Source organism: Myotis lucifugus, unplaced genomic scaffold (assembly GCF_000147115.1).
Source record: "Myotis lucifugus unplaced genomic scaffold, Myoluc2.0 scaffold_18, whole genome shotgun sequence".
Taxonomy (NCBI): Eukaryota; Metazoa; Chordata; class Mammalia; order Chiroptera; family Vespertilionidae; genus Myotis; species Myotis lucifugus.
Genome location: NW_005871066.1, coordinates 8314990 through 8341994, shown reverse-complemented (window position 1 = coordinate 8341994; position 27005 = coordinate 8314990). Strand labels below are relative to the sequence as shown.

Below are 27005 nucleotides of genomic sequence, written 5' to 3'. Positions count from 1 at the left end.
TATAAAGGGGACTCGCAACAAGCGTATTTCAGAAAGCAAACAAGAAATTTAATAAAACGACACACCTACTGTACAAATTGATTTTGTTAAGTGGAGCTGTATTAATTACATACTGTATGAACAGTATAAATTACAAGATTCAAAGCATTGGTGTAATAAAACATGCATGAAAGTAGTTTGGATAGAAATCTGTCAGTGCTATAAAAATACATATAAACACAATTTCTTCCTTTGATAAATCTACAAGCTTATGAAATTAAGAGTATTTACATCATTTTATACTACATATGTGAAAAAAATATACCAAGCTAGAACAATCTTGTTCCAAAGTTTGAAACATAATTGTGTCAAATAACAATATTCTTCATACAATGTATGAATACATCAATAACTTTCTGGGTATAAAGTTGTTCTGTGTGTGACCGTCAGATGAGTATCCCTCTGGATCATATTTTGGTTAGAATTTCGTTTCAACTGGTACCTGGAAGACAAAAAGTTCTTGTTTAAAACCAACTTAAGTTCTATCCCTTTCAATAATCATGTCTTGTATTTAAAATGTAGTCAATCTTATAAAATTAGGGTTAGGATTAGACCTAGAATCTGACAGAATCATCACATTTTTTGTCTTGAATGTTAATAATCAAATACCTTGCATTGCCACTTGGTTAACGTAAAACCATGTGACACCAGGTAGTAACATAACTATCTTTCAAAAGCCTGATTTAACTTAAAGTAACAATACAACTTGTAAATGTATTTCTTCACATTTGTTTCAGGGGCACACACACTCCAAGGGGCTATGTGTGTTTGTTGGACGAGTACACTCAGCTTTTACATAAGTCACCCCTGGAGGCCTACCCCCGACTCTAATGCAGCGGTTCTCAACCTGTGGGTCGCGACCCCTTTGGGGGTCGAACGACCCTTTCACAGGGGTCGCCTAAGACCATCGGAAAACACATATGTAATTACATATTGTTTTTGTGATTCATCGCTATGCTTTAATTATGTTCAATTTGTAACAATGAAATTGGGGGTCACCACCACATGAGGAACTGTATTAAGGGGTGGCGGCATTAGGAAGGTTGAGAACCACTGCTCTAATGCAAGGAGCTGACGTTGAATGTTTCTTTTTGTAAATACAGAGAAACAGGTATAAAATGGTGCTGACTGCATTCCGTTGGTTCTAAAGCTTTGATCAGGCATCAGGTTTAAATTCTGTTCCTATACTTTACCCTCGAAAACTTGGTGACAATTCTCAATCCAGCTACTGGGCAGAGGGTTGCTGGTGAGGCTCTCTGATTGGTTCTACAAATGTAAAAGTCACCAAAGAGCTGGTACCTGATTGAAATTAACCTTTGAAGTACTGTAATCCTTTTTCATCAAAATATGCAAAACAGCATCGTGGATTGTTAAGAAGAATATTGAGTCCTTGACTTCATCATCAAAGAACTCACACCGTACAAGCTTCTCAATGAAATCATCTGAAGAGAGAGAAGAAAGAATAATTTTAAATTTTAGTGTAAATTAATTTTAAATTTTACTTACATTTCATAGGTGTTTGGTTAAGTGTCTAGGGTTTGCAACGGTATGACACCAGCGTACCATCAGTAAGTACAGTGCTTTCTGGAACTAGAGGATACCTTTCTAATAAAAGTATATATTTAATGTCCTAAGGTAAAAAGACTGAAGGAAAAGGTTTAAATGAGTAAAACTGCCCTAGCTGGTTTTTCTCAGTGGTTAGAGCGTCGGCCCGTGGACTGAAGGGTCGAGGGTTTGATTCTGGTCCCAGTTGCAGGCTCAATCCCCAGTTGCAGAGTCAATTGATGTGTCTCTCTCACATCGACGTTCCTCTCTCTCTGTCTCTCCCCCTCCCTTCCACTCTCTCTAAAAATCAATGGGGGGAAAAAATCTTAGGGTGAGGATTAACAACAACAAAAAAAAAATTAGAAAAACTTTTAGTAGTTCTTAGAAGAAAATCAATCCACTTTCTTTTAGGCAGGAGCCTAGTGAGTTAATCTCCCCAGTAAATGGTTGATGCATCAAGTGTGGCTTCTTTTTACAAACTGTGATTCTGCCAAAATAGAGCATCTGCTCATGGACCAATGACATGCTGTAGTTCTGGATGGCCAGACCTATTATTTACCAGTTATTTACTGTAGCCCATTTCCCCAAAGCTGCTGGGTTCCATCAGAAAACATCTTTTCTGACTACCCCACATCACCTTTCCACATGCACTGGGGATCACCCTGTAGCCCAGGTACATGCCCTTCACTGGGAATTAAACCCGTGACCCTTCAGTGCTTGGGTCAATGCTCTAACCACTGAGCATGTCGGCCAGGGCCTGAGGGATAAATTCTTTGTTGTGGTTAATCTTCACTGGAGGATATTTTTCCATTGGTTTTTAGAGAAAGTGGAAGGAAGAGGGACAGAGATAAACATCAATGTGAGAGAGACATATTGATTGGTTGCCTTCTGCATGTGCCCCCACCAGGGTCAGGAACTGAGCCTACAACCAAGGTACATGTCCTTGACCGGAATAGAACCCAAAACCCTTCAGTCTGAAGGCCAGTGCTCTATCCACTGAGCCAAACAGGCTAGGGCCATGAAAGAGTTTCCTAGTCAGAAAATGGGGTAGGAGAACGTTCTAGAGACAGGACACTAGCTAGAAACTTCTTTCCTAGGGCCTAGATGAGAAATGATAGAGGTGTGGACTGAGGCTGTGGAAGTGAAGAGCAAGAGACTGTTTCAACAGGAGTTACCTACAGGTGATTCGCTGAATGCAGAGGGACGGGGAGGAGGAGAAATTAAGGGTGGCTCCTGGGTTTCTACTTTGGGCTCCATGAGAATGAGGCTAGGAGGGAGGCAGTTGATCTTGACAACCTGGATTACTGATGACCTCATCAGTGAGGTGAAGCAGAAACCAGGTTATTATGGGCTGCGGAATCAAGGGAGGCAAGAAAAGAGAAAACAAACCTACTTTTCCAAGAAGAGTAGAGTAAAAAATGGTTACATAGCCACTTCTTTTTTGCTGCCTATTAAACTAGGATTCAAATTGCAAAGTTAATTTAATTGCATATCGACAGAACTGAAACATAAAGATGCGATTTCCAGAGGGATTTCTATAGGCTCAGCTAAAAATTAGACTTCCTTCTTGGTGATCATAAAAAAATAGCTGTTATTGGAGAGATCGAGAGTTGGCAATGAACCTGAAGTGATTGTCAGAATTTAAAAATAAAACAACTTACCATCAGCTCCAACAATATACACATCTACCTTGATCCTGATGAAATCTTGCAAAATCTGTTAAAAAGAAAGTAGATCTTCCTTGGGGAACAGTTTCACTCGTCAGAAATGTAAAGAAAACTGTCATAATTATAGTGTATGGGTGACATAATGCTTTCAGAACCTGTTACATTTTGAAAAGAGAGAATAGTATCAAGAGACACTAAAGTTCAAAACAAGGCTCCGTGACAGAAAGAGATAAATCCCAAGGAAAGACTTCTCCCCGGAAGGAGGAAGTCAAAAGTGATCATTCTTCTGGGAAGTGTGATGGGGAAATGTTGTGCTTTAACTCACCAGGTAACCTCTGATTTAATTTTAAATTCAGGGAGAAACAAAGGAGTCTTTTCAATATGCCATGACGCTGATGTCATTCCCTAATTTTAAAAGTTTTTTTTTTTTCTATCAGCTAGAGCTTTCTATTTACACACACATAAGTTGTTCATTATTCCTGTCCCCAGTAACTAGATGTGTCCAGAACCAACAAATCTTTATTCAATTTCTTGGTCTCTAGGCTAAGGGCAAATACCAGTAGAGATATCATTAAGATCATATAAGGCAGCGGTTCTCAACCTTCCTAATGCCGCGACCCTTTAATACAGTTCCTCATGTTGCGGTGACCCCCAATTTCATTGTTACAAATTGAACATCATTAAAGCATAGTGATTCATCACAAAACAATATGTAATTATATATGTGTTTTCCGATGGCCTTAGGCGACCCCTGTGAAAGGGTCGTTCGACCCCCAGGTTGAGAACCGCTGATATAAGGTGAGAGAAGTAGTGTATACGGTTGATCTACGAGACACTGAGCTAAAAAGTTGGGCTTTAATGAAATGTAAGGCAGAGTCCCTGTACTTTGTGCTATCCTAAAAAAAAAAAAAATCAGTATGCTAGGATAAAAAAAATCAATATGATGTGTGCGTATTTTTTGCTTCAAAGCTGACACAAACAAATACAAACACACACAAAAAAAAGCAAAGAAAGAGCAACCAGTCTGCAGACTTAAGATTTTTTTAAGAGAAGTTTGAACAGAATTAAATTATCCTATTTTTAATTTTGTCTGCGTTCACCCTACTTAATAGATCTTATCTTAGCTCTGTTCTTATGTAGGCAGATTTTTGTGAAAAACCAAGCAAAAGAAGAAGGAAATGTGGAATTTCTTAAATTTCCTTTACCTATTTCTGCATTTCTGTTAGAAACAAATTTATTTTAGAAATGCCCACAAAACCATGGCAAGAAAACAGAGAGCAACCGGATTGTTTCAGTCCTGCTTTTAAATTCCAAATCGCTTGCCATACTTATTCTTTCACACATCTCCTTTTAAAAAAGATTGTTATTTAGCTAAGTGAAATTCCATCAGCTTATATCAGATCAAAACAAAAGGAGCCCTATTTCCCAAGAACTTTTCAAATCTTCTGTATTTTAGGACAATTTAGATACAATGTCCATAAAGATATGAAGGTGCCACAGGCCTGAAATTTCATAGGTGTGAGAGCAGAGTTGTCTCCCAGCAGGATCAACATAGATTAGAAATGTAGGTTTGGTTGCCTTCAAAATTTTATGCCAGTCTCATGGGAAATGCACTCTTAAAGAGTTCGCTGAACGTGCCCCACCTGCCCTCCCACTCCCTCCATGGAATATTCTAAGATTATAATTTGCTTCTATTTAAATGTGTATTGTCTAAAGGAGCATCCTTCCACAAATACAGTTTTTCACCTTCAGTCACTGATTGGTTATTTCCATTAAGAAAAAAGGGATTACCGATTTGAGACCCCTCATTGAAGACACATCAAGAAATGACACCGCTGAGAAATCCAGGATGAGGCTGTGAAGCTCAATTTTAGGGACTGCAATGTTAAGCGGAAGGTTAGCATTCCAGTCTATCTGGAAGGGCAGGTCTGTGGTATTGACTGGCTGGTTCAGTTCTTCTACTTGATTGTTGTCCAGCTCTTCATCGGAATCTTTCAAGCCATCAACGGTGCATATAAATCCTTTCTGCAAGAGAGGACAGTAATATGCATGGAAATTCCGATGGAGAAATACCTTCTGTGTGTCAAAGATGGCCAGTGACTGGCTGAAGCACAGATTTAAAGTTGGGTCAAGCAAATGAGATTGTAAACTCTTTTCTTTGGATAATACAAATTGTCCTAGGAGGATAAAATTTGAAGGAGAGCCTCAAAGATACTATTTAAAAATACCACATTAATTGGCACATGAAATACCTTGTTTATCTGGCATTTTATATCAAAAGAATGGAACCAACATCTTGACCTACATTTTACTGAGCTTTTAGCTATAATACACAGAAATGCGGTCAAGAAACTTACTGGTGTCACTTGTAGCAGGCCTTGCTTCTGCAGTTTTCTGATTTTCTTTAAAGCTTTATTGCGTTTGCGTAGAATTCGAAGTGGACTAAAGCCAACCTGAAAAACCCATTGTTGTGTTACAACAGTATTGAATATTCTGCTACTTATATAGCATGTTTCTAATGATTTTAAGTAGGGTAGGTTAAGGAATTGAGACATATATTGGTAATAAAATGTAAGTGGTTCAAACAACATCAGTGAGAGCATTGTGTCAAACTGATGGTCTGCTCAGCCTGTATGCAATGATTAATGTTTAAAAACCTGTGTACCATCCAGGATATGTCCATAAATGATCCATGAATGGGCCTAAATTCTAATTTGAATCTGTTTGTATTTTTGGTCCACACAACTCTTAAGGGATTTTATTTTATTTACTAGAGGCCTGGTGCAAAAAAATTTGTGCACTCGGGGGGTCCCTCAGCCCGGCCTATGCCCTCTTGCAGTCTGGGACCCCTCGGAGGATGTCCACCTGCTGGCTTAGGCCCGCTCCCTGGGGGATTGGGCCCAAGCTGGCAGTCAGACATCCCTCTGGCAGCCCGACAGCCCTCAGGGGATGTCCACTTGCCAGCAGGGAGCAGGCCTAAGCTGCAGTCGGACATCCTTAGCGCTGCTGAGGAGGCGGGAGAGGCTCCCACCACCACCACTGCTGTACTGGCAGCCATCAGCCTGGTTTGTGGCAGAGCAGAGCTCCCCCTGTGGGAGCGCACTGACCACCAGGGGGCATCTCCTGCATTGAGCGTCTGCCCCCTGGTGGTCAGTGTGTATCATAGTGACCAGTCATTCCCAGTCTTTCTACTGTTAGGGTCAGTTTGCATATTACCCTTTTATTATATAGGATTTTCTATTTAATGAATATGGGTGGCATCTAATTAGTATTCTGCTTCTATATAATTTTATTCTATTAAAATGCATATGATTAAATTTTATAATATCTATTATTATGTGATTTTATAATTTATTTATCTTATAATTAAATTATTTTATAATAACCAGAGGATAACCTTCATTTTCCCCTTTTCAAAACAAATGTGTTTTTATTGTGGCAACATATAGCTCCAGAGTAATAGGTAAGGAGAGTCAAATTATGTAATTTTTTTAAAAAAAGTTGGCCAAAAAAGTAGTTGGATGGAAAGATACTAGATTAAGTGAAAAGGACAGTATATAAAGCCATATACACAATATGATCCATTATTGTAAAAAAATTTGGTAGAAAAATATTTGATGCACACCAATCTATAATAATAAAAGCATAATATGCTAATTAGACCAGATGTACTTCTGGACGTCCTTCTGGGGCTGCTGCTGCGAGGGCCTCTAGTCTAATAATAATCGTGAGGGCTAAGGCAGAAACTCTATGCAAAGTACAGAGTAGATCAAAAGGCAGGTTCAAGAGTAAATGCTGAGCTTTTGTTTCTTAACCTTAAAGACTGCTTCTTTGTCATCTTCTCTACAGGCCACCAGGACACTCAGTTGTTATTTCATATTAAATATTCATTTGTGTTATATTTATTAATTTCATCTATATTATAAATATTTGTTTGCTATTCTGAATCTCTTTAATGATACAGCCAAATATTAAATATCACTCTTTTTCTCTTTCTGAAGTTGATTCCTCAGGAAAATCTGTAGGACAATATCTATGAAAAACCAGTAGCCCCAAATCTCATTGTGATCTTTTTACTCTGCATCAGAATTTAATAAAAGGTGACTGTATATTGGAAGTTGTTCAAAAAATCTTATTTTCCAACATATTGGAAAATATGGGATACAAAAACATTAACAAAACCCAGCCTCAACATAGGTGAAGTCAATGACCTTCTCTTGTTACAAAACAAACATTTCATTTCTAGATATCTGGTGGAATTACAAAAAAAATTAATAACCCCTAAACTTACAGCATCAATAAGTTTCTGCTTAAAGAAACTAATGTTTGCAAAGTAAATAGGAGATGGACATCTGAAAATTTTCACTCCTTCTGGTTCATAAATCTGTAAGGCAGAGACGTAATATTAGATGGTGCCCAGTGGATTCATATTAATATAACTTAGCAAATCAAAGTAAAAAATGAATCTTCCTTACGTCAGAGTAATCTTTCTTATTCTTGTAGATGTTGCTCCGTCCAACACTAGCCAGTGTGCTGCATTTCGGACTGTAGGGAGAATGAACGCCACATAAATCATGCATACATATTTGGGAGGCCTAGAAAGCTAACACTGATGTTTTGCTAGCATCCCAAAGCAGGTTCATTTTAAAAAATGTGAAAGATTCACTATGCCCTTAGAGACCATGGAGGGCCAACACCTGGTTTTCCTTATTCTGCCACAGCTCCTAAGACAGTACCTCCCACCTACCATATCCCAGTTCACAAAAAGCTTCTGTTCGTGTTGCTGTTTTGATTCTGAATATCACAGTTATTTGGTGAAAAAGACAGACATGTTTACTCAGTTGTACAGATGTGGACATGGGGAAGTATGATGATTTGCCTGTGACCACTCAGTTTGTTTCTATGTTTGGTGTGAGTCCCCAAGAAATGAATGAAAATATAAATGAATCAATGAATGCAGGAACATTGCAATATAAATGCATTCCATCAGTCAAGGATTAACTTAAACTATGATAACACTGTGATATGGAACTGCTTAGCTGCTAAGAAGTGTTATATCTCTGTCACAATATAATCCAACTTAGGCTGAGTGGAATAAAAAAGATGTTTGGACTGGATGACCATTAAGAATCAATCATTCTAAGTGTTGTTGTTTTTGTGGCATTCTAGGATGAGAGGGGCCTTTCAGAAATTCTCTTAGGTCAGCTCCATGCTTTTCAGGTGGGAGTACAATCTAACAGCCTATAAAGAGGAAGAATACTCCACTAGACATGGAGAATCTCACCATCTTCTCAGTAACACATTTCCCCAATTTAAATAGTCTAAGGCAGTGGTTCTCAACCCTGGCTGCACATTAGAATCACCTGGGAATCTTTTTTTTTTTAAATATATTTTATTGATTTTTCACAGAGAGGAAGGGAGAGAGATAGAGAGTTAGAAACATCGATCAGCTGCCTCCTGCACATCTCCCACTGGGGATATGCCCGCAACCAAGGTACATGCCCTTGACCGGAATCGAACCTGGGACCCTTCAGTCTGCAGGCTGACACTCTATCCACTGAGCCAAACAGGTTTCGGCTGGGAATCTTTTTAAAATTCTGATTTCTGGGCCTCATCCTCCGGAAATTCTGTTTCTTTGTTACTAATGTTGTGGCCTCGCCCCATAACAAAGAAACAGAATTTCCGGAGGATGAGGCCCAGAAATCAGGATTTTTAAAAGATTCCCAGGTGATTCTAATGTGCAGCCGAGGTTGAGAACCACTGATCTAAGGCATATACATTTCTATAATTTCTTTGAATTTGAGTGCAGGCAGGGAGCAGACCAACAGCTGGAGAGACCTAGGCTAATGCTTTAATTTGGGCCATTCTATTGTCCTTTGGGGTGAGCAACCTGAGGAAGAACAGACTGGCCAATCTTGATAGATTTGCCTGCCTATCCATTAAACTACTCTCCCCTTAATCAGCGACAAGTTTTTTTTCTCCCAACACTGGCAGGCCAAAGTCTGCACGGACACAGCGAGACAATCACTCACAATTGGGTCCTGAACACGATGGTCAGGAGCTGAAACGCCACGCTAGCTGCCAGGCCTAACGCAAGTCCCAGGACAGTGACAAAGATGAAGGTCATGATCCAAATGAGCTGCAAAAGGAAAGCAACATCTACACCAGTGGTTCCCAAACTTATTTGGCCTACCGCCCCCTTTCCAGAAAAAATATTACTCAGCGCCCCCTGGAAATTAATTTTTTTTAAAACTTTAATTAAACAGAAAGATATATGTATTAATGTTTCTACCTTTTTCGTAAAATATAGTAAAGAAAGGTGTAAATTAGAAACATTGAAGTTTGAAATTAGGAAACCATTTATTGAACTCAGAATAGAAAGGTAATACAAAAAAAGTTAAAACAAATGCACCTGTGGCCATCACCGCCCCCCTGGATCGCTGCAGCGCCCACCAGGGGGCGGTAGCGCCCACTTTGGGAATCACTCAATTGACTCTGATTCAAGCACAATGTGTTACCTGGTAGGTTCATTGCTTCGAGAAAGCATGAACTTCCAGGGAACACAGCAGAAGTTGGAAGTATACAGGAGAAGGGTCCTGCCTCCAGAGGTCATTTCTACTGGCTCAGGTTCTGAACCACAGAAAACACAAGAAGATATTTTTTAAAAATCCCAAGAGAGTGAATCCACTGCTAATCCCATCCCCGGCCTGGTCAAGAAAATGATTGAGTCTAGCAGTCACAGCTAAAATTCCAGAACCAGCTGCTGTTCCTTAAAATGAGCAGGTTAGTGGGCATATTATACTTTTGGTCTGCTGGTTTTATTCATAGTGATGATCTCTCCAAGAATCTTAGTATGGCCCGGCTGGCGTGGCTCAGTGGTTGAGCGTCGACCTAGGAACCAGGAGGTCATGGTTCGATTCCCGGTCAGGGCACATGCCCAGGTTGTGGGCTTGATCCCCAGTGTGGGGTGTGCAGGAGGCAGCGGATCAATTATTCTCTCTCATCATTCATGTTTCTATCTATCTCTGTCTCCCTCCCTCTCTTAAATCAATAAAGAAAAAAAAGAATCAGTATGCCAAAGGGCTGTGAAAATCCTCAACAATTATCTAGCCGGAACAAAAGTAAACCAAGTGTAGTGCTTGCTTCGTCAGCACGTATACTAAAATTGGAACGATACAGAGAAGATTAGCAAGGACATTAGCAAAAAAAAAAGTAAACCAGGTGTAGTTTATTACCTTTTGCTTGTAAAGTACTAGAGGGTATGTTAAGCGTTCTTATGCCACAGACTTTGACCCTGATATAATTATGGGCTCTGCTTCTCACAACAAGGCATGCTGAGAGCAAGGGGAGCTTTTATAGAGCACTTCCAAAAGATTGTTCAGAATTTAAGTTTCTCACAGATCCTCTGGGAACTAACAGATGATGTGATGAAGAACAGAAGCAATGCATACCCCGAACTTCAGAGTTTCTGTGGCATTTGGGAGGACTGCAGGGATTTTAAGCACAGATCTAAGGAAGTGATCTACTAGTGTGTCCTGGAGCATTTCCTACTTGCAAGAAGCTCACCCTTTTAAATGAAAATCCCAGAGAATGATCATTAGAGTGGGCTGTTTAAAGATAGTAAATAACACAAACTAAAGTCACTTTAACAGATATATAGGAACAAAATTTCTCAGAGTTTACAATATAAGTAGGCATTTTACCTCAGCATGAAGTGCCATCCTGATTTTTCTCTCAAATGCCATTGCCTCTACTTACACAATCATACTTATCCTTCCGCCACAGTCTTCGTATTTCTGTAAACTGCATCAGCATTCCCTTTAAGTTTCCAAGTGCTAGAGCTGCCAGGACAGACTGTAAGAGACATAAATGGCAGATGTACTTTCAGATAACTAAATAAGCCACCCTGAAGCAAAGGTGAAGGCTGTAGATAAGTGAGCCCTTTAAAGGGCCTCAAAGCAAAGTGTACACCCTTGTCTGGTGGCAGTGCCATGCAAGACACACCAGACCTTCCCCACCACAGTGACAGTGGCGTCGATGACCTGACAGCATATACCAGCCTATACCTTGGGACAGAGAAAGGCAGGTCCTAAGACCTATGACAGATATAAATTCTTCTCAATCAGCGAGAGGCTACTGTGTGTCTACTTATTGAAGGTGGGGGAGGGAGTTGCTCTTTGTTTAAAAACAAGTTTGGGGAGCTTGAGGTCCTGGAATAAGAATTCAAAACTTCGACGATGCTCAGCAATCGTGCCGTTTTGAAACAGGAAGCTGAAGGCTGCAGAGGTGAACGCGTCTTTGAGGCAGACTCTCTGGGACAGCGTGTGCCACATCTCTCACGTTCCCTGCTGTATCCCCAGAACTGACCACGGTGAATATATCCAGGAGGGGCTTAATAATTATTCAGTGAGTGAGCGGATGAGCTAATGAATGACTATTTCCAAAGCCAGTACTAACCACCCAGTAACATAGCCTCTTTTAAACAGTCCTGATGCAGATACCACTGAATAGTACATTTGCTAAGAGATCTGGGTAGAAAACGCAGCTCTGCTACAGCAGCACTTTGGGCTCCTGGTTCTTCCTTCACATACCCAAGTGAGATTACTCGTCTTACAGGGAATGATGCCAGTTAAGGTGAAACATGCCGACTAGCCAAGTTTGCTCCCTTTCTTAGATTTTTTTCTTTACATGTATTTTATTGATTTCAGAGAGGGAGGGAGAGAGATATAGAAACATCTATGATGAGAGAGAATCATTGATCGGCTGTCTCCTGCACATCCCCAACTGGGGATTGAGCCTGCAACCTGGGCATGTGCCCTGACCGGGAATTGAACCATGACTTCCTGATTCATAGGTCAACGTCGCTCAACCACTGAGCCATGCTGGTCAGACTCTTATTTACATTTTAACACAATGGTAGATGTGTGCCCCTAGCCTTCACCCCCAATTCAAGCTGTCCCATTCCGAATGGGCTATGGAATTTGCATGCTGACGTCGACCTACCAACCAGGAGGTCATGGTTTGATTCCCGGTTAGGGCACATGCCTGGGTTGTGGGTTGATCCCCTGTGTGGGGCGTGCAGGAGGCAGCCGATCAATGGTTCTCTCTCATTGATGTTTCTATCTCTCCTTCTCCCTTCCTCTCTGAAATCAATAAAGATATATTTAGGGAAAAAAGTTGTCATCACCATGGTAGCTGGGGGAGGGTTCCATAAGACCCTCTGTAATAAGCCTCCTGCTTATTGTTTGGGGGACTTTAGCATTGAGCATGTCCAGTGCCACCTGCAGAAGAGACATAGTTGTCTTTTCATTAGGCATTATTTCCCACCTGGTCAGAATTCCAAGGGAAAACCATTTGAAATGAATTACATACACAATAGCGCCCTTAAATAACAAAGCCTGCAGAGCATTGAGGAGCCGTAGAGAGGAGTTTTATCTGGTATCCACAGTATCATTGATAAAAAGGACGAAATACATGTAAAATGCATAAAATTCTGCCGATACTTAGAAAGCACCCAAGAAACATTCATTATTAGCTATCATTGTGGGTTATTTTGTTCTCCTGTGATAAAAAAAAAAAAAAAGCAAAGCAGCTACTCGGGTGAAACAAGGACATTACAGAACAATGGTCTAAGAACTCACCACGTGAATCCTTTATAGCAGGAGTTCTGATTAATCCTGGACAATGTCTCTGGGCATTGCTTATTCACTGGAGAGCTATGGTTTTATATGGCAATTGTTTCTTTCATTCTCCAAGTTGATGTGGGTGAGGGAAAGCTCAAGAATGCACCCGGAAGAAGCACAATAGGGCAGAATTCTCTGTGCAGGGGGCGGTGTGTGCTTGCATTTATTTATTTATTTAGTATTTTTGTTAATCCTCACCCAAGGATATTTGGGGGGGGAACTTGAGGTTGAGAGAAGTTAAGTAATTTGCCCCGAAGCACACAGACAACAAGTGGCAGAGCCAGGATTAGAAGCAGGTCTACAGGACTCTAGAGCCAGTGCTCCATACACTCCCTCACAATCCTATACACACCATAAAGAACTGCATGTTTACCATTGTCTGGCTTCCTAGAGAGCCCATGCTTTCCGGAGTCCGCTGTTATGTTTTCCATCTGGGCGCTGCAGGGAAAGCCTCAACATTTACAGTTCAGGAGGGCTGGACAGAGGAGCGTGAGGCACCCTCCCCAGTGTATTTGGCTGTTTGCTCCCATCCTGCAATCTGACAGCTTTGGTCTTGGAGTCAAACCAAACCCTGGGAGCTGCAGGGCGGATGCCTGAGAACAGGTTGTGTGGCTGGCAGCACCATTCTCTGACTTAGGTCGACGCCCTGATTACCTTAACCTTTAAGAAAATCTTCACCTCAGTCAATTCATATTATAGAAGCCGCTGTGCCAGGGTGTCTTTCTGTCTAAACATCAAGTATATTCCGGGCTACGAACATGGGAAGAGTAGAGTAGATACGGTGTTTTGGGCATGTGCATTCCAAGCATTCACAAAATGCTACCAGGGGAAGAAGAAATACTTACGGCCCGTAGAGAACCGGCTGAGAAGAGTGCTCGAAGGTTTGCAGTTACCTCATATTCCCGTTTGGTTTATGTTTCGAGAGTTTAGGAACCAGGGTCCCACAGGAGAGAGATAGCATCCAAAGAGGGAGGGTTGGTACCTTTTGTAGTGGCGCCAGAAGAAATCCCAGGTTTTCAATGAAAATCAGCACGATGAGAGCAGAGAGAATCCCAGCAACCTGTGTAGATGAAAACATTCCCAGCACAAAATCAACTTTTCCCACGGTCTGGCATTCCCCGGGGCCTAAGCTAGGATGGCCTTCCACGCAAAGGTCCAGAAATACCTGCGTTTTGCCTCCAGTACTTTCTTGAATTGCAGATCTGGAGAGGGCGGTACTGGCGGCAAATCCTTTGAATGATCCAGTGAATATGTTACTCACTCCCAAGGCTATTAACTCCTGACAAGAGGACGAGAAGGGATCTTCATTAGGAGCAGCGCCATGGGTATTGTGTACGTGAAACATTATTTAAAGATGCTGAATTAGACCCAGCATCGGCTGTACACTTACCTGATTGCCATCAATCGCATAATCGTGTTTGAGGGAATAAACGCTGGCAACCGAAAAGGCCACTGCAAAGCCAACGATTGCAATGCTGAAGCTGTCCCCGATGGTTCCTTTGATAACCTCCAAGTCATACGTGATAGGTGGCTCAAATCTGAATTTAAAGTAAACAAGTCTGAAGGTCACCAACCTGCTTAGACACCTTCAATGGCATCCATTTGCACTCAGAAAAAGTCCAAATTCCTTAGCAAGGCCCCCCATCTACCCCCTCCCTCCATTCCTGCTTAATCGCTACAATTTCCCAGAATGTATGCTCCAACCATACCCAGCTTTTTTTGTTTGTTTGTTTCTTAAATGTGCCACCCATTCTCTCACCTTGGAAGCTTCTAATTTGCTGTTCCCTGTGCCTGAACCATTCCCCTCATCCCTGTCCTTCTAGCACAAGCATGTCAAACTCTCGGCCCATCGCCCCATGTGGCCCACAGCGAATATTTTTGTGGTCCAGCCAATATAATGTTATGTAAGAAACATTTTAATAAAAATTTTGTAAATTAATTTTTACAATATCCTGTTATACATAATCCTATATAATAAAAGCTTAATATGCAAATCGACCAACAGCAGAATGACCGGTGAAACGAACGGTCCCTATGATGCAAACTGACCACCAGGAGAGAGATGCTCCACACAGCAGCTGCCCCCAGCCCGCAGGCCCCAGGCCAGCCAAGGTGGGTGCCAGCAGGGGCCCCATGATTGCCCCGCTGGTCGCCCCACAGATCGGCCCTGATCGCCAGGCCTAGGGACCCTACCCGTGCATGAATTTTGTGCACCAGGCCTCTAGTTACGTTAAGCTGGGCCCAGCCTGTTTTGTCTTCCAGGTGGAAAGTATAGTGTCAGTCACCAGTGACTGACTGGGCGCTTAACGTGTTAATAACGAACTACAACATTTGCTAATGACTGATTACTATAATCGTGTTGCATTCATTTCCCTTACACGCAGGTGCACCATTTCTCTCCACTAATACTAGCAGTGAATATTTTAGCAGCTGATTGCCATGTCGTTAGTCTTGGATTGACTTGTTTGATGTGCGCAACAGGAAATATTTTGCCTTCGGAGAACAAAAAAATAGGTTTATTTGCGGCATGCTTATTAATTTGTGCAGTTATTCAGTGTCTCGTAAGTTAATGTTGAAGAAAAAAATTAATTTTTATTAAAATGTTCTATTATTTTATATTAATGATTAGTCATTTACGTCAGCCCTTTTTATTCAGCATGTCTCTATTGAAATAAATCTACATTTCTATGGAAATTGAAGCTTTTGTTTTTCTGTGGCCCACAAAAACTTAAACCTTGTTTATTTTGCTCATGTTAGCCTTTGAGTTTGACATGCTTGTTCTAGCACGTCTTCCCTCACCATCAAGGGTTAGGAGAGATTCTTTGTGTTTCCCTAAGTCTTGAAACCTCCCCACCCCAGATACTGAGCAGAAACTGTGACTGGTTCACTATTCTGTGACCAGAACTGACCGGTCTTCATGGCATATATCAGGCGGTCCATAATTTGGGGCAAATCAATGAATAAATGCAATCTAGGATGAATGGTGCCTCACTTCGGAGCATGACTAGCAAGAATTTAGTATCCTTGCAAACTTTGGAATCTGTTATATTATTGTTGAAAAGCAGTGCTACTTGAATTTGATACAAGATTGTACACACAGCCCAATGGCAGTGGTACATCGGAGATGATTTTGCTGGTATAAGCATATTATAACGTATATTTATATCCCCATCAGCTTCATGCAAAACATCTTAGGTCCCACTGGTATTGTTGCAAAGGGTGCAAAGCATCCCCTACAATGCTTCCACTAGTTGCCCATGGATAGAGGCTTTTGAGGAAACGCAATTCTGAGGCAAGGCCAGCAAGAAAGTCTTCTTTCCATTGATAACATAGCCTTTCATGGAAATCCCTTAGCAAACAGATGGGCCTTGGACTGTGTCCAGGGCTCCACAGAACTGCTAGAGCCAACTGTGGCCCCGAAGCAGACAGAGGGTTTCCATTTAGACTGATGTTGTGTCAGGAAAACGCTCACCTCACAGAGGATACTTTTGTGCTTATGCCTCATAAACTTAGAGCAGTTAAATGTTATTTACTAACTGTATTCTAAACAGAACAAATAACTCAAACCCAACAGCAATATACTCAAATGCCCAGCTCCTATAAACATCTAAAACTTACTGGCGGTGGGTTAGGCTCCATTCAACTCTTTCTTAATTATTTGTGAATATCTATGTTAAAAATTTTTCAGCTCTGATTTGAAGAAGTACCATTATCTCACATTCTGTAGCTATCACGAATCAGAAAATTAGCTTGGAATATTATTTATTCATGAAATAAATCTAAAATCAGTGATACAATTAAAATTTGCATTGTATATCAAAATAACCAGAAGCCAGCTATTAATCTTTTGTTCTAGCCTCTAAACACCATAGACAGAGTGGTCCGAAGACTTAAGTTCATTTCTTGGCTCTGTTATTTATGTAGCTCCCTGAGCCCAAGGCCACGCAAAGTGAGTCAGAACTAAACCCCTGGCACCGGGCCTCTAGAACACCTGAGCTTGCCTACTAAGCTACACTGCCTCACTGTAGAATGTAACAATTAATACACGTGAATTCCTCCCTTCCCCATCCCACACACCCTGAGGACAGAGGTCCATTGACAACTGAAATACGGTCACAAAGTAAAGTCTCTAAGATTGTAACTCAGTGATGTTAAGTTTATCTTTTATTTCTAAAACCCTCTGACAAGATCTTTAATTTATTAAAATGTAATTACTTGAAAACTGCAGAGTGGAGAGAAATCATATATATACACTTTTAAAAGAAGTTGGCTGTTTTTAAATCAGCAATGCATATAGATGCTGATTCCTGGAATTCTCAAGTACATCTTAAGCATGTTTTTAAACAGGAATACAGCCTATCATTGTAAGCCTGTTGGAAGAAATTGCTGTTATGGTCAGAGGGCAGCAAAAGGAAAGACAGCACAAATCTGGATCTTTCTTCTCAATCTCTGTGTTTTCAAATTCCTCGTACGAATTGGACCCCCATCCTTCAGCAGCGGCAAGAGTTGCTCTGGCCTTGTTTTGAGTTTGATCACGAGAGAGGACAGGGTGTGCCTAACTGGATTGCTCACGCACTGTGCCAGGTACCCCTTCAGTGTCTCTTTTGAACTGTCGGCTCTTGGCTCCAGTAACACAAGCAAAACACTACATATTGTTTGTAGTAATTTATGGACAAGGAAATCTGGTTTCATTTGGTTTTCTTTCTTCCTTTCTTTTTTTTTTATGAGGGGAAGCAGGTTGAAGTGCCTATTTTTCTGCTTTTACTACTTTGTTTTTACTTGTGTCTAAGTCCCTGTTTGTCTGGTTTGGGAGTTCTTCCACAAGGAGACATGTCCTGATATTAGCAACTGCAGACCCCTATGTCCTTCGTGGCTCCTTCCTAGAAGGAGAGGAGTGAGTCTCCCTCATAAATGCCACATGCAGGGAGGATTCTAGCCTGGATTAATGCGCTTCAGCTGGCTGTCTTTAGCAACTTCTGCTTACTCTCTAATGAGTGCTTGGGGATGTCATCCCAAAAGACACACTTACCCACTTGACATTTCCCCAATCACTGTCACATTAAACCTTCTTTCGAAGTCAAAGCCATAGGATACGCCTGTTGCGATCACAGTCTGCAAAGTTCAAATTGCCCAAGTTAGAAACGTGAGACATACCTAAGAGTCTTGCTTTACAAAAAATGCCAAAAACCATCCCTTGACCTCTTAGATACGAATCTCAAGCCCAGGCTTTGCTACTTTTTAAGAAGTCCTGAGGCAATTCTAATGTCCCACCAGAGTTGAGACATTAATTCAAATGCATCTATCAACTTCTTAGAGATCTTGCCTTCTGCACCAGCCTTGTCTTGACTTAAATGGACAGAATAAACCCCAAATCAAAAGAGAAAATTCTTAATTCTGAATAAAGATGAAACTGTACTAAACATTAGGTCCAGAAACTGCCGAGATGGCATCTGCCCCACTAAAACCTCCTGATCTACAGATGGTGAAGGGCTTTCAACATACAACTGTGAGACTCATGAGTTATGAGAGAAAGTCTTAAGATGATCAATTACCATGATGAGTTCAATTGGGATGGGCACTGGAAGTTTGGCTTTGTAGCGCTGATTTATTTCTTTAACCACAAATAAAATGAAGAGGATAATCAAGGATGTCACAAGGTCTGCAATATTAGTCTTCTCTATTTGTGTGAATATGGAATTTAGTATCTAAAATTATAAAAACAAAAACACCCAAGTGCTATATTAATGTATAATTTGATTACGACACTCAATTATTTCCAAATACATAAAAATAAGAATTGAAGCAAAAGAACTGACATAGATTGATAGCGAGTGAAAGAGACATTGCTTGGTTGCCTCCCACATGCACCCTGACTGGGGCCAGGGATCAGACCTGCAACCCAGATCAGGTACATGCCCTTGACGGGGAATCTAACCTGCGACCCTTCAGTGTGCAGGCCAACACTCTAACCACTGAGCACACCAGCCAAGGCAGTACTATGCTGTTTTGATTAGTATGCCCCTGTAGTATAGTTTGATATCAGGTAGCGTGATTCTTTCAACCTTGTTTTTCTTTCTCAACACTGCTGTTGCTATTTGAGGTCTTTTGTGGTTCCATATAAATTTTTGGAATATTTGTTCTACTTCTGTGAAATACAAAATTGGTATCTTGATAGGAATTGCATTGAATTTGCAGATTGTTTTGGGTAGTATGGACATTTTAATGATGGTAAATTCTTCCTATTCATGAACATGGTATATACTTCCACTTATTTGTATCTTCTTCAATTTCTTTCTTCAGTGTCTTGTAATTTTCCCAGCACAGGTCTTTTACATCCTTGGTTAAGTTTATTATTAGGTATTTCTTTTTTTTTTGAAGCAATTGTGAATGGGATTTTTTTTTTTTAGTTTCCCTTTCTGGTAGTTCATTATTGGTGTATAAAAATGCAATTGATTTCTGGATATTTATTTTGTATCCTGCTTTCATTGATCAGTTCTAGTAGTTTTTTTTATGGAATCTATACTGTTCTCTATAATGAACAGAATAGAGAGCCCAGAAATAAACCCACGTCTTTATATTTGACAAAGGAGGCAAAAACATACAATGGGCTAAATACAGTCTATTTAGTAAATGGTTTGGGGAAAATTGGACAGATATGTGCAAAAAAATGAAACTGGACCACTTTCTTAAATTGCACAGAAGAATAAACTCAAAATGGATTAAAGACTTACATGTTAGACTTGAAACCATAAAAACCCTAGAAAAAAACCATAGGAAGTAAAATCTCAACATTTCTTGTAGCAGTATTTTTCTGATATATCTCCTCAGGCAAGGGAAACAAAAGAAAAAATAAATGGGATTACATCAAACTAAAAAGTTTTTGCACAGCAAAGGAAACCATCAACAAAATGAAAAGACAAACATATTGAATAGGAGAAATATTCACCAATACATCAGATAAGAGGATAATGAATATCTAAAATTTATTAAGAATTTATACAATTCAACACCCAAACAACACCACCACCAAACAATCCAATTAAAAAATGGGCCAAAGACCTTAATAGAAACTTCTCAAAAGAGGACATACAGATGGCCAATAGACATATGAAATGATGCTCAGCATCACTAATCATCAGAGAAACGCAAATTAAAACCAATTAGCTATCACCTCACACCTGTCAGAGTAGAATGGCTAGCATCAATAAATCAACAAATAACAAATATTAGTGAGGTTGTGGAGAAAAGGGAACCCTTGTGCACTGTTGGTGGGAATGCAGATTGGTGTAGTCACTGTGGAAAATAGTATGAAGCTACTTCAAAAAAATGGAATTGCCTTATGACCAGTAATTCTTCTTCTGGAATTTATCCACAGAAACCCAAAACACTAATTTGAAAGGGTAAATGTACCCCTATGTTCATTGCAGCATTATTTACAATTAGAGGCCCGGTGCACAAAAATTCGTGCGCTCGAGGGGGCCCTCAGCCCGGCCTGCATCCTCTCGCAGTCTGGGACCACTCGGAGGATGTCCACCTGCCAGCTTAGGCCCGCTCCCTGGGGGATCAGGCCTAAGCTGGCCGTCAGACATCCTTCTGGCAGCCCAGGAGTCCTCAGGGGATGTCCAACTGTGGCTTAGGCCCGCTCCCCTGAGGCCACCTCTGCAGAAGGTGTGGCACTAGGACCGGGCCTGTGCCACCACCTCTCCTGCCACCTCTGTGGAAGAGGGGGTGCTGGGACCACCATGGCTGGCCTGGTGGCGCAGGCTTGCTGGCCCAACCCCCCGCCCACTGGTCGTTCCGGAAGGTCGTTCTGCCCTCTGGTCTAATTAGCATATTAGCTCTTTATTATATAGGATAGCCAAGATTTGGAAGCAGCCCAATTGTCCATCAGTAGATGAATGGATAAAACAGATATGGTACATTTACACAATGATATACTACTTGGCTGTAAAAAGAAAGAAAATTTTACCCTTTTCAACCCTTCGAATGGACCTGGAGAACACTATACTAAGTGGAATAAGCCAGTCAGACAAAGACAAGTACCATATGATTTCACTCATATGTGGAATCTAATGAACAAATTGAACTACCAAGCAAAATAGAAACAGACTCATAGATAGAGAGCAGGTAGACAACTGTGAATGGAGGTGGGGGAGGATGGAGGTGGGTGGAAGGATTGAGAAAAAAAAGAAGAAAAAAGAGGAAGAACTCATTCATGGACACTAACAACAGTGCAGTGATTATGGGAGGAAGGGATGTGGGTGGAGATTGAAGAGGGTATAGGGGAATAAATGGTGGTGGGAAAAAATTAAAAAACAAAAAAGAATACTGTTCTATAGTACATCCCCTTTAGGAGGAAGAACCACTGTCCTATTTACATATTGGCCAATTTCCTTTTGCTTTATAAACAGAGATGCATAAAAGAGTAAGAAGAACTTCAATTCTAAAAGAATGAGATCTGCTTTTTAGAAATGGGGAAGCATTTTCACTCAATTAGCACATTTCTTTCAAAATAAGATTTTGAAAAATTTAAAAAATTTGGGTCAAAATATTAAAGCTTTTAATAATGTATGTAGATTATTTTCTTTTTAATAATATTTAGCAGTCAAATATAAGAGAAGTGGCACTTTTTTTTCTGTTGTTCCCATTAGCTGTACAGTAGGTGTGGTTGATTTTCAATGTTGTTCAGTAGGTGTGGTTGATTTTCAATGTTGTTCTCCTTGTCACTAACTTTTTATATATATATATATATAATATATTTTATTGATTTTTTACAGAGAGGAAAGGAGAAGGATAGAGAGTTAGAAATATCAATGAGAGAGAAACATCGATCAGCTGCCTCCTGCACACCCCCTACTGGGGATGTGCCCGCAACCACGGTACATGCTCTTGACCCGAATTGAACCTGGGACCCTTCAGTCTGCAGGCCGACGCTCTATCCAATGAGCCAAACCGGTTAAGTTTTTCTTAATGTGAATACATTTCACAACCCATTTGTTTCTTGGATGTTGTAGGCAAGACCCACGGCATTAAAGCAAAGCTCTCCCAGAAACACGATAGTGAATTACATGTATTTAAACATTTTTAAAGCAAAAGTCATACTTACTTTGAAAAGTGAAAAAGGATCAGTGTGTGACGGGACACTCAATTGTAGCATAAATTTGAGTTGGGAAACCAGAACATGAACAGCAGCAGCTGTGGTGAAGCCACTGATGAGGGATTCAGACAGATATATCACCATGAATCCAACCTGCAGAACCCCCATGAGCAACTGGAAGGAGAAGGGCAAAGGCCTTTGTTAGTGCAGATTAGGAGTACACACCTCAGCAACCTGAAGTAACAGCGACTGAAATGATCAAAATGTAAAGGTTCAGCCTGTACTTATAAGCCTTAAAGTAGCATGAGTCCCTGCCTCCTGGAACACCTCCCCTTTCCCCACCCCACACCCCAAGGTGGAATGTTACATGCTGTTCAATAACATGCAAGTCTAGCTCACTCCAAAAGCAACAGGCTTATCTGCCCCCCTTTTTAAAGGTGCAGTATTTTTATCTATCTATCTATCTATCTATCTATCTATCTATCTATCTATCTATCATCTATAAATTTCAGAGAAGAAGGGAGAGGGAGAGAGAGAGAAACATCAATGATGAGAGAGAATCATTGATCAGCTGCCTCCTGCATGCCCCACACTGGGGATAGAGCCCACAACCCAGGCATGTGCCCTTGACTGGAATGGAACCCAGGACCCTTCCGTCTGCAAGCTGACGCTCTATCCACTGAGCCAAACCAGCTACGGCAAGGTGCAGTATCTTTAGAAGACTCACCTATAAATCCTTTCATAGCAGAATCTTACCTAGCATCAGTCCTCATCAATCTATATATATAAAAAGCCAGCGCTATGACACCCACTGTGGCCAGCGAACCACTGATCAGGGGGTGGGGCCAGCCAGCCAACCTTGCAGCCCCTCCCCCCTGCCAGCCCCTCCGTGATCAGACTCTCCCACCCAATCAAGAGCTGGCCTCCAGCCAAACACCCCCTCCCACCCCCCAACCAGCCCTGCCCCCAATCAGCCTGCCCCACCACCATAGGCCCACAGCCCCCTGCCCAGCCCCGCCCCTGATTGCACCCCCCACCCCAATAGGGGCGGGGCTGGCTGGCCAACCTCCTACAGCCCCTCCTCCTGGCTGGCTATACCCCCTGATGGGCCCCCACCACCCTGATAGTCCCACAGCCCCTTAACCCCGGCCGGCCCTGCCCCTGATTGCCCTCCACCCCATTCAGGTGTGGGGCCGGCTGGCCCACTGCCCACAGCCCCTCCCTATGGCCAGCTCTGCCCCCAATCGGCCCCCCAACCCCAATCAGGGGTGGGGCCCGATGGCCAATTGCCCACGGCCCCTTCCCCCAGCCAGCTCGGCCCTGATCAGCCCGATCAGGGCAGGCTGGCTGGCCAACCTCCCACCATCTCCTCCTTTCGACAGGCCCAGCCCTGATCCGCCCCCATTTGGGGCCAGGCTGGCCGGGACCCCACCCGTGCATGAATTCGTGCCCTGGGCCTCTAGTTTTCTTATGTAATTTTAAGTTACACATTCTAGCTGCTGTAGTATGCATAGATGAGCATCCATTCACATTCCCTCAAACAAGTTGCTTGACTTTTGTAGGAATTACATAACTGTGTATTGGACATATGAATTGCTCGGTTTTAACTGAGGGCAAAAATGGTAAATTGCCCCAAAGAACCAGTATTTTGCAATCAGGTGACTGCATGGATTTTTCCTTCCCTTGGATACCTGGCCTGCCTTTCCATTCATGTCCCTGGAATGGAGCCAGAGCTGTGGACACTATGTTCAGAAATGTCTTAGAAAGACCTGACCAAGCTGTTCGTCAATAGGACACACCACTTATGTGTTTGTATACATTGACTCTTTCTTTTAAAAAAGGCTTTAACCAATGGTATCACTATTCACAAACTTAGGCAACATCGTGAGGAGTCCATGACATCTTTACTTGGGAGAGAGGCTTTAGGCCCCTCCATTAACCTCTTCAGCTTTTCCCAAATCTTTGAAATGGACAATTCAAAGTCTGAAACCACAAACCCTTCCAACTAGATTACAGTCCCTGAACAATCAGAAAGAAAAAAGTTCCAAAGCTCCCAGTTTCACTATTGCTTGCACATAGTTATGTTTAGTGACTATATTTTATTGAATTCAGCATTTCACTCACCCCTTCCTGTTCCTACTTTTCTTTCTCTCTAGACCCACGTTCACCCATCTTTGCAATGTGGGTCTGCCTCTCGCCTCTGTGGTGAGTGGCCCCTCTACAATTATTTCCTATAGGCTATGGAAGGAGGGCTACAAATCAAATGGGACGTGGGAGGGCTGGCAAGAAGGAGGAAAATCAGAAAAACGTGTACAGGTCAGGACAAGCAGATTGGGAGGGTAGATTATATGAGAAAGTGCTCACCTGGATGATTCCAGAAAGAACTGTGACTGTGGCGGCCACCATCACCCTATAGTTAGCTAGTGCCGAGTTATTACTCATTGAACTATTATAAAAATCCATAGCATCTGAATTGTCCATTGAGCTTAGTCTCATAACTGTTGCTCCCACCATGATACTCAGAACTGGAAATGGACCTAATTAACAGAGGGTGAATTGTGGTGAATAAATGTCTCCCTAAAGCACAATTGTCTTTTACAAGAAACTGATTCTTCTTCTGAATTATGCACAATTTGAAATTGATACAATGTGTGGCTAATGAAATTCATAAAGGAAAGGCAGTGTGAGCATGAATTAGCCCAGAAATTCACTTACCCACAGCTATGTGTCTAGAAGTGCCCAAGAAAAAGTAGGTTATGATTGGGAAAAAGGCTGCATATAACCCATAGCTTGGAGGGATGTTGACCAGTAGAGCATATGCTAAACCTGAAAATACACAAACATCAGGGTTTATATTTCATGCAAGGGGAATCACAGAAGTTCTCATTAGATTCTTTAAATATTTAAATTTATTATTTATAAGTTACTTTACTAACTCAAATGTAGCAAAGATGTAAATGTAAGAGCTAAAACTATAAAACTCAGGAAAAAAACCTAATTGTAAACCTTTGTGATCTTGGATTAGGCAATGGTTTCTTAGAAATGACACCGACGGCATAAGCAATCAAATTAAAAACAGATAAAATAGGCTTCATCAAAAATTTTAAATGTGCGCTTCAAAGAAAATGAAATGACAACCAATAAAATGGGAGAAATTATCTGCAAATCATATTATGAATAAGGGCTTAGAATCTAGAGTATATAAATGACCTTTGTAACTCAACAATAAAAAGACAACCTAATTCTAAAATGTGCAAAAGATTTAAATATATATCTCACAAAAGATATACAAGTCTCCAATAAGCACATGAAAAGATGTTCAACCACCGTTAGTCACTTAGGAAATACAAATCAGAACCACAATGAGATACCATTTAATTTAAAAATATACTTTTATTGATTTGAGAGGAAGGGAAAGGGAGAGAGAGAAACATCAATGATGAGAGAGAATCATTGATTGGCTGCCTCCTGCACGCCCCCTACTGGGGATCGAGCCCACAACCTGGACATGTGCCTAACTGGAAATTGAACTGTAACCTCCTGGTTCATAGGTCAACGCTCAACCACTGAGCTACACCCGGCTGGGCTAAGATACCATTTTATACTCATTAGGACAGTTAAAATAAAAAAGGCAGACAATAACCAGTGTTCACAAGGATATGAAGAAATTTGAACCCTCAGATATTGCTAGTGTTTTACCATATGACACAGCAGTTATATGCCTAAGAGAATTGTTTTTACAAAAACTTGTACACAGTGATCATTCCTAATAGCCACAAAGTAGAAACAAAAACAACCCAAATGTCCATCAACCCATGAATGCATAAACAAAATGTGGTTTTTCCATACAATAGAATATTATTCATCCATTAAAAGGAATGAAATGCCCGTACATGCTGAAACATGGATGAATCTTGAGAACATTATGTGAAGTGAAAGGAACCAGGTACAGAAGAATCTATTTATAGGAAATGCCCAGAATAGGCAAATCCATAGAGACAGAAAGTTGTTGCAAAGGGGATGAATGGAGGGGGGAATGGGAAGTGACTGCTAATGAGCAAGAGATTTTTGGGGTGAAAATATTCTGGAATTAGATATGGTGGTTGCATGACCTTGTGAATATACCAAGAAACACTGAATTGTACACATTAAAAGAATGAATTTTGTGATAGATGAATTACATATCAAAAAAAATTTTACCTTGCAGTACACACACTAGCCCTGTGCTGATTCCAGAAACAATGTCACTGAGTAGCCATTCCTTTACCCGGTATGCTGGTAACCAAGATGCTATGGGGAGTAAAGAGAGGGCAATTCTCTTGGCCTTTTGTGTGGAACAGCTGAAAAAATTGAAAGCCACAGGTCAGTTAAAATCAAATTTTAAGTTCAGTACCTCATTGTAGGTGGAAAATTGGTAAAGGCGATAGTATATTAAAGAAGAAACTAGCACTTTCACTAACTTTCCCACGAACAGTCACCTCCTTGCCCATATCAACTGCCCCTGGGCCACCACCAAAGGATTTTGAAAAAGAAAAATGCTGCTTTTCTTTAGCCATAATAGAGCTTATTTGTCATCCTCAGCTTGAACTGTCCTGCATTTCAACTGAGAATGTTCCTCTGTCCTCGTCTATTAGTCCTCTGATATGGAAAGACTGTGTTGAGAGCTGAGAGGTGTTCATTTCAGAGTCGACCTTTTCAGCTCTGGCAGCGGAGTTTGGAAACCAAAGATAAGAAGGCTCTGAAAGCTCTGGGCCTGAGCCAGAAAGGAGAGCATGAAAGTTTGAAAATGTAGGAGAAAGCGTTTCCTTTATTTCTAATGCCAGTGTCTTTAAAAATACCTTACCTACAGCACACTTTGAGATGATCCAGAAATGTCTTATGATATCTGTGTTTCTTCTTATGTTCTTCCTGAAAGGCGTTTGCAGAATACACCGGCCTGTTCTCAATGTACCGATTCCCAATGTGTTCGATCAT

The 27005-nt window shown here is 41.1% G+C and overlaps 1 protein-coding gene and 1 non-coding gene across 2 annotated transcripts; one reads left to right on the top strand and one right to left on the bottom strand.

The window, feature by feature from the left end:
- Positions 1 to 77: 77 nt before the first annotated feature.
- On the bottom strand, positions 78 to 27005 carry SLC26A3 (solute carrier family 26 member 3). Its single transcript, XM_006085446.3, has 19 exons — positions 26875 to 27005; positions 26232 to 26371; positions 24747 to 24857; positions 24396 to 24568; positions 22041 to 22205; positions 18487 to 18639; positions 17964 to 18046; positions 14325 to 14472; positions 14100 to 14213; positions 13917 to 13994; positions 11010 to 11105; positions 9284 to 9390; positions 7727 to 7796; positions 7543 to 7635; positions 5609 to 5704; positions 5043 to 5276; positions 3246 to 3300; positions 1339 to 1481; positions 78 to 481 (listed from the first exon to the last, which is right to left on the bottom strand). The coding sequence occupies exons 1-19, from the start codon at positions 27003 to 27005 to the stop codon at positions 458 to 460; spliced, it is 2214 nt and encodes a 737-aa protein (XP_006085508.1). The 3' UTR covers positions 78 to 457.
- LOC111825242 lies at positions 10387 to 10492 on the top strand. The gene has a single exon (XR_002828402.1). It is a non-coding gene; the product is annotated as a U6 spliceosomal RNA (small nuclear RNA).